This window comes from Mchenga conophoros, linkage group LG10, assembly GCF_057382185.1.
Source record: "Mchenga conophoros isolate Kocher_MC1m ecotype Shallow Benthic linkage group LG10, M_conophoros_male_GT1.1, whole genome shotgun sequence".
NCBI classification, from domain to species: domain Eukaryota; kingdom Metazoa; phylum Chordata; class Actinopteri; order Cichliformes; family Cichlidae; genus Mchenga; species Mchenga conophoros.
In genome coordinates this window covers 1,075,365-1,084,115 of record NC_140535.1, presented here as the reverse complement: position 1 = coordinate 1,084,115, position 8,751 = coordinate 1,075,365, and the positions used below count along the sequence as shown (strand labels likewise).

Genomic DNA, 8,751 nt, shown 5'->3' with positions numbered 1-8,751 from the left:
GGAGCAGGATTTTGAATTCAATTCTGGATTTAACAGGAAGCCAATGAAGGGAAGCCAAACAAGTCTGGGCTCATCCATTTCTTATGAGAAGGGAACTGTAGGGAGAATTTCATGGTTTAATCCAGGAGCTGAAGCAGTACCACGGCAGTTTGTGTCCATATTTGTCAGCAGGGTAGTTTGAGCTGTTGTTAGCAGAGTTGGGACCACATCTGAAGAAATCCTTTGAGAGAGCCGATCGACCTGGATCAGCGTCTAGCTGTGTGTCCAAGGTAAAATACAGTAGTATTAGTTTCCCATTTGAGATAAAATAAACCTTTATTAGTTCCACACGTACTTTCAGCCGTGACCAAAACATTCCCACAAGAACAGTGAAAAAGAAAAACAATAGAATAGAATAAGATAAACAGAATAACATATTAAACAAAATAGAAAGAATACTATATACACAATAGAATAAGTATGCAAATGCAGTGATCTAATTATTAAGATCTGCTTATTCGGATAAGAAATATCCGGAAAATTGAGCTTGGTTGGAAAAAACATTGTTGCAAATTCGGCCATTAAAATTGCGAGATTGCTGTGATTGGCTGCATTAAGCATAGGTGAGTCTGAAAAATGTTTTTAATGCACAAAATGTATACACAGATTTTAGGTGTGTCAAGGTGAAGCTCAGGGAGGGGCAGCCATTTGCCTTCATCGCGTGGGAGAAGGAAACAGGACAAAAGACCCACTGTGGAAAATAATAACTAATGATTAAATGCAGAGTGGTGTAGAAATGATCTAGTGTTGAAACTACCTTTGCTTTGCTTTGTAACGTCACCTGAGATGCATTGCCAGTTAATGTGTCATTTTATTAATGTTATATTTTGTTCATATATCAACACAAAGTCATTCACTTTGTACTTTATCAGATTCAGATCCATTAGTGGAAGAAATTTAACGTCAAAAGTTGCAGTTTTACTGTTTTTGTGCTACATTATGCCAAACCAGATAAATAATTTTCAAGTATAAAAGCATTAAAAAGCTTATTCTGAGAGAAACTATGAGTTAATGTGAGGCAACAATAACTGGATTTGATCTTATGTGATTACAGTATTGATGGTGACTAATGTGCACTGAATAGAAGGTGTTTCCATGTCTAAGGAGCTTGGAAAGAAATGTGTCTGAACTTCTTTAAGCTGCTTGAAGATGTTTCACCTCCGAGAAGCTTCTTCAGTTCTAGGGTCAAAAGGTGGAGGGTCCCAGATTTAGGCTACGTCCACACTAACGCATTTTTGTTTTAAAAAACGCACCGTTTTCTCTCCGTTTCGGCCTCCCGTCCACACTAAGATGGCCGTTTCGCTGATGGAAAACGCATCGTTTTCTCTCCGTTTCGGCCTCCCGTCCACACTGAGATGGCCGTTTCGCTGATGGAAAACGCATCGTTTTCAAAACGCTCTCGAAAACTGTGCTTTCGCGTCGCAGCGTGGACAGCGAAAACGCAGACTTTCTAAAACAATGACACGTTAGTCATGTGATGCAGTCATGTGACCAATTAAACTAAGATAGCGGAGGGCGTTACACAGCAGTTGTTTTGTTTGCTCTCAGGTTTGACAGCCCTATTAAAGATTAATATCAGTCTGTGCGTGCTCCAGAGAGCTTTTCCTCAAATTCTTTACCTCTCGCTCGCTTTTGCAACTTTATACTTTTGTGTTACTCGCAGCAACAACTCCACCTCATTGTGAGTCCATTTAAAAACTCGGTGCTTTTCCTTGACATTTTGCCGTGATGTTTCAAAGAGCTGGAAAGTGAATAAGCAGCAGACAGAAATGAGGCAGGCTGAATCTTCTTGCGTTTCACGCATGCGCAGGACTGGAACATAAGCGTTTTCGGCCGTTTCAATGTGGACGCACAACTCTGTGAAAACGATGGACGCGGAGCGTTTTCAGAGGAAGACGCCGTTTTCAAATTTATCTGGGCTAGTGTGGACGTAGCCTTAAGCCCTATGGGAGAGTCCCTCCAAGAGGGACAATGGACCTCCTGATGATCCTCTACCTAATCACAAGGTGTGAAAACGGGTGTGCGTCACAATCAGGATGACCGAGAACCTTCACAGACAAGGTGTGTCCATGTAAAACATCCGAAACAACCTTGAAGCCTCAGCATTAATTTATTTAACAACAGTTAAAGTAATACTCACTTCATAAAAGATAATAAAAAAACATTTGGAGAAGGACCAAGTTTCAAATCCAAAAGTACATAAATCAGTGACTTCATACCAAGATACAATATAGAAGGAGAGAGTTATATTCTGTATATTTTGATTGTACAGCAATAACAAAATTAAGGAGCGCGTAAAAAACGGCCTAAAAAGAACGTCAAGAACTACAATACAAGACATTTTGTTACGTGTGTTCTTTGCCAGGCATTTGTCACATTATGGGAGATTTATAATCACAATGTGCAATAAATGTGACAGCCACTTCAGTCTTTGAAGGTGTTACATGCAGAGATAATCATGAATTAATAAATATGTTAGGGCATGTGCCTGGTACAGACTGCAATCCTTAACAAATTGTACTTTATTTGATGGAAAGTGCAGAGGAACTAATGTAACTTGAGATTACTAACTAAATATGCTGTAGGAGGAAATGCTTTCAAAAGATTTGACTTGTTTAAACAAAAAGCAGCTATGAACACAGTGGAAGCTTTGGAAATACAGGTGGGGCAGGACCGAGGACATCCTCAGATGGGATGAGAGACGCACATCCTAAAGACTGAAGAGCACAGATCCCAGCTGCAGGAGCAATGTTAACAGGCATCTCTGCAATAAATGAGCTGTCACTTACTCACAGTTCATTTCTAAAAAATTTTTCGATTCGAGTGATTTTTAAGGATCGTTCGAAAATGCTGGTTTTCTTACTCTTCTCTCAAAGTGGAGAACTACTGGTGTTCTGATGAGAACCTTTGGTATTCTCCAGTGTTTTCTGAAATTCCTCGAGAGTCCTGCGACTATAATTGTAAAACCAGAAATTAAACTGGACAACACTGAAATTTGGTAAAATAATAGAACTAAATACTTATTAGGCATCCAGGACTTGAAAGGAGACATTCATAATATCCTGAAGTTCTCAGTGATCCCACCTGAGGGCCCACAGGGTCCTTTGTCATCAAACTTTCAACTGAGCCCACATGAAACATCAATACTTTATAATGCATGCATAATACTATACTAATGGTAGAAACTAATAAACACGTATGCACCAACACTGTGTTGTGTTTTAGCATCATTTCCATAACCTCTTTAACACCCGATGAATAACATGAACCAGTAACAGACCTTTATGAGCCGCCTGACAGATTTACTGCGACAGAGTTCACACCAGACTGAACTCTGTCGCAGTTTAACATCTTTCATTGTTCTACACCAGAAAGCAAAGCAGCTTGATTCATACACGAGTTCACCTCATGACAGGGCGAAACAAAGACGTGCAACTTTACCAAATGTGAAACGAAGAAAAGAAACTGTGTCATGAGCTAGTTTTGGATGGTCCCAACGTGTAGACGTGGATATTACAGACAGATTACAATTCAGGAATCTCAAACAAGAGGAAATAAGTAAGAGTGGAGAGTAAATATCCTAAAATATTCTGCAATGGTGGGAAAAGTGTTCATTTAACCTGATGATATTAACTATTTGTAGTGAAATGATATTGCCGTCCCACTGAAATGACGTTATTTTGCTTGCCATTCTTTGGTACAGTTTTATTGGATACTGTTAGATGACAGCTTGAATAATAAAACTACTTTTCCATAATTGTGATATTAGCCGTGTGAATCAGCTCAGTTACTTACATTGGTGACATCAGGCTGTAGCAGCACTACAGTAACATGGATACAAATGCGGACAGTCATACTGATGGAGACCAATATGTCTGTGCATTTACTCGAGCAGCAGCACTCCTGCATATACTCATATCTAATGAGGCTGAAGAACTTCACAGAAGATAAATAGTTGGATACTTTTGTCTTAAAATATTATTTTTGCTGAACATAATTATCTGAATCAGATTCTTTATGTGAGGAAAGTTTATTTTCAGAGACTGAGCATGTGCTGCCTGCTGAAGGTTAAAGTTTTATGTCATGTATACAAAGCTTTTTGTTTTACAGGTCGAGTTCAAATCCATTCAGTTACTTTTGTTCAGGATGATGACACGGTGGGTGGAAACTAGCTCGCTAATACAGAGCAACACACTCGTGTGCAAAAACCAGCCTGACAACTTACCAAAGTGATACATAGAGACATTCAGTGCACTGATATTATACAGTGCCTTTTCTGATTCACCCAGTAACACACACATCTATACAGTGCTTTCATCCAACACCTGATGGATGCACTGGGGGCACGTCGGGGGTGAGCTGCTTGCAGAGGAGGAGCCAGGCATCGAGGCACTGACCCTTAGTGAGTCATTTGGAGAAATCTGGTAATAAAAGTGTCAGAAATGTAAAGATTCTCAAGAACTAAACGCTTGTGTCACTTTTTTGAAATGATATGCAACGTACTAAAAGAAAGCTCCACATGTTCTTACAACACAGACCGTAACATGGTGAAGGAAATTCCTCCACAGAGGGAGGTCGTGAAAGCTTAACTAAGCTGTCCCACCCTTACTGCTGAGGTCAAAGGCAGACAGGTGTGCGTGTGAAACCCTGACTCGAAACAGTGATGTGCACGGCATGGACGCAATCCAGGGTTCGCCTGTTTGGATGAAGCACAGGGGCACCGTGTGGGCCAGTTTCAGAGTGAAGGGTGTTTGCTGACCTGCTCATGTCGGTAGTTTAAAGAAGAAAACTCACTATTACACACATAAATGTTATATAGATGGTGCATTAGTGGCTGCAAGAGGGAAAAAAGTTACACGTTAAGCTTGGCAATGTGCTGAAATACTACTGGTGCCATACACAGTGACGTATTGACCTATTAACAGTAACACTGAACCCCCAGGGCAGAGTGACAACAAGTGAAATATTTACCTTAGAGGTGCAGCTATAAACACAGTTATGTACAGTCAGGAACAACATGTGTCATTCACGTGCATGGACACAACATGACAAGGATTTATGCTTACTTAGTCCATAAAGCTATTTAACTTCCATGCAACGCCATCACTGTGAACACAGGAGCACGAATGGCACGGACAAAAGGAATCACATGATCACTGACATTCTTAAATTCCAGTCACCACTTAATTTAAACTCACATTCAAGAAAAAGCGCTTGGGGGTGCTGCAACGGGCTGATTTCCTTTAAAGATATCGATGAACACTGATTCAGCGAAGGACTGGAGCTGATGTAAAAGTGTCTGAATGAACATGCCTGTAAACACAAAGGTATGAAAACGAGAGCTGCAGGTCGTCTGCGCTGACGGAGCTCCCACACAGCTGTGCGTTTCTCAGGAGATGAAGTGGTCAGATGAGGATCTCCACCATATCTGTGTCTGCTTCTTGTTGGCTCGACTGTGCTGGAGGAGCTGACTGATGCTGTGGGTGGGCCTGGATGGGAAGTCTGCGCTCCAGCGTGCTGGTGTGAAACGCCTGAGCATCTACACAAATGTGACAGTGAAAGACTGATGAGAACATTTCTCCTCTGATCCTGTCTGCTGTGTACACCTCGAATCTTATAGATCCTTCACATGTTGACATTACATCACGTTACACAATATCACAACAAAACGTTACATTAACTGTGATAATGTTGCCAGGAGTGTGTGTTGCATACATACATACTTTTAAATGATTTCTAAACCGTGAGCCACTACCGGTATTTTTACCTTCATAAAGCACCTCGTAACAGGTTGTTGTATACTCTCAAAGAGATTACTTGCTTCATGTTCACACAATACAACATGATGCCAAAGTGGAAAAAACGCTTGCTTGGAATTAGTTAAAAATAAAGCCCCAAATATAACAGAAGTATTCACGCTCTTTGCTCAGTACTGTGCGCTACAGCCTCCAGTCTTTATGATTCTAAGCTTGGCAAATCTATTGTTGGGCACTAGGGCTGCCACAAACGATTATGTTGATAGTCGACCAGTCACCGATTATTTTTGCGATTAGTCGACTAATCAGATCATCATCCATTGGACGTAAAACTACAGCTTATTGCACCAGCAGCATCTGCTCTTATATAACTATCATTAGCTTACAGCTTTAAGTGTTTAAGGTGCTAACTAAAAATAAAGAAAAGATGATAGTTTATTAAATTTGAATGAAATTTGCAGATTGTTTCGGTGAAGTTTAATAAACTCCTTGCTATCTAAAATATAACAGGACACCGGAGTAAATTCTGGAGCATCTCACACTTCTGATAATCAGCTGTCTGCTTGACTTAATTCAGCTGTGTAAAAACTATAACTTTGATCTCAGCCAAACCGATTTACTCAGGAACAAATAAAATACAAAAAAAGCCAAACAATAACATTTTTAAGTTATCTAAGTGACTCATATATCATGTTTAACCTGAGTAGCGAAAGACGGCGGTGGGTTTGAAAACGATTTGCCGGGAGTCCGGTGCTCTCATGGCCCCCGGCTAGCTATCGAGCTAGTGGGTAACAGACGTCTCCGAAAACGTCGGAGCGCTTTTGAAAATATGCGGTGTCCTGATAAACTGAGCAGATATTTGAGGTTTACACAGCTACATTCTCGCCTGAAAATATGTTAAACGTTTATTTTGTGACCCATAAAGAATAATAAGAGTAATATTAAAACTAGCTAGCTGCCGCCATTGTTGGAAACTGAGGTGGGCTGCGCTATGAATTCTGGGACACAGCTTCTTCTTCTTTGGGGTTTAACGGCAGCTGACATCCTTGTACATGCAGTGCTGCCATCTTCTGTTTCAGTCCGTTATTACACTCTTAAATCCTGCTACTTATTCCTGCGTCTTTTGGGATCTTACAAAGTTTCAAACGACGCGTCGACTATTAAATCAGTCGTCGACTAATCGTAGCAGCCCTATTGGGCACTTTCCCCCCATTTTTCTTTGCAGAACCTTTATCAGGCTCAGTTCTGGGCTCTGGCTGGCCCACCTAAGGACATTCACTGAACAGCCCAGTGCTGCAGCTGAGAAATATCCCCACAGAACCACGCTTCATTGTAGGGATTTTATTGGCCAAGTGATGAACGGTGCGATTAGCTCTGCGATTTGACAAAATATATGCAAGGTAAAGACCCTACAATATCACAAAGAAAACAATCAAGTAACCCCCTCCGAGCAAGTGCTTTGGTGACAGTGAGAAGGGTGAGTGGACAAAGTGACCTGGTCCAGCCCTAACTATATGCTTTAGCAAAAAGGGAAGTTTTAAGCCTAATCTTAAAAGTAGAGATAGTGTCTGTCTCCAAAATCTAAACTATGTATCAGATGACGTCTGTTGGTTCATATGTTTGCTCTACTGTTTATTTTGTTTACTACAATAGCCCCGTTTCCATTAGTATGACTTGGATCGACTTGCCACAGTTTTCCTTTAGGTGATACCTGGTACCAGGTACTAAAAAAAGTGATCCGAGCAGGTACTAAAATGTGATGTCATCAGACTGCATGCCACTGATTGGCTGGTTAGTGGCATCACTCCATGAGTCATGAGAGTGTCTCGTTCATGAAAATCTAAACTTTTATTAGATGGGTAAAGAATTGTGCTTCTCGTGGTCTGAGAATCCTTTAGGTGCTTTCTGGGAAACTCCAGGTGAGCCGTCACCTTCTACTGAGGAGTGGGCTCAGTCTGATGACTCTACCATACAGGCCTGATTGGTGCTGCAGAAATGGTTGGACTTCTGGAAGGTTCTCTGTCCACAGAGCAACACTGGAGCTCTGTCAGAGTGACCATCAGGTTCTTGGACACCTCCAGCTCCAGGTAGAGTCCTGGTGGCTCCAAATGTCTCCCATCTATGGATAATGGAGTCCACTGTACTCATTGGGACCTTCAATGCTGCAGAATCTCTTCGTACCCTTCTGCAGACCTGTGCCTCGATACAATCCTGTCACTGAGGTCTACAGACAATTCTTTGGACTTCATGGCTTGGTTGGTGCTCTGACACCTGTCCATGGTTTGGACCTTACAGAGACAGGTGTGTACTTTCCAGATCAAGTCCAGTAAACTGAATTTACCACAGGTGGACTCCAGTCAAGTTGTAGACACATCTGACAGATGAACAGTGGAAACAGGAAGCACCTTAGCTCAGATCTGAATGTCACAACAAAGGCTGTGAGTGCATTTCTTTGGCCTGCAGGAGAAACCTGAAGAGAACCCATGAAGCCTCACAGAGAACATGCAAGCTTCACACAGAACGGCCCAGCCGACTGGTGGATACAAATCCAGGTCACCCTTGTCTTGAGGCGATGGTGCTAACTCTGCGTCACTGTGTTGTAGAAGAACAAGCAATATTTGCTCCTCAGCCCTTCTGAGATTATGATTTTTGTCAATTTTATAGTGCACTACGTAAAAACAATTAAAGGAACACTGACCAGAGTACAGCAACTGGTCAGGTAAACTTCTGTGACGTTGATCTGGTCAGTGGTTGTAAATCAGGGTCAGCTGCTTTGGTGTCAATGAAATTAACAACAGGTGCACACGTAGAAGGACAGGGATGGTTTTCCCTCCTCGTATTTATGCTGGTGCAGCAGGTTCTGGGTTCCTCCTGGTGCACAACAATCTCCAGCCTCAAGTGACAGTGTCATCACTTGAGGCTGGAGATTTCTTAATCCTCCAAATTGATGACCAAT

At 41.6% G+C, this 8,751-nt stretch overlaps 1 protein-coding gene across 9 annotated transcripts in view; it reads right to left on the bottom strand.

The window, feature by feature from the left end:
- Nucleotides 1-2,130: 2,130 nt before the first annotated feature.
- The window catches only part of amot (angiomotin), a 43,477-nt gene continuing 36,856 nt past the window's right edge, over nucleotides 2,131-8,751 (bottom strand). For all 9 annotated transcript variants that reach the window (XM_085288047.1, XM_085288041.1, XM_085288042.1 and 6 more), the window contains one exon: nucleotides 2,131-5,578. In XM_085288047.1, the coding sequence (XP_085144173.1) occupies nucleotides 5,445-5,578 (134 nt within the window). In that variant the 3' untranslated portion in view covers nucleotides 2,131-5,444. The remainder of the gene's footprint in view (nucleotides 5,579-8,751) is intronic.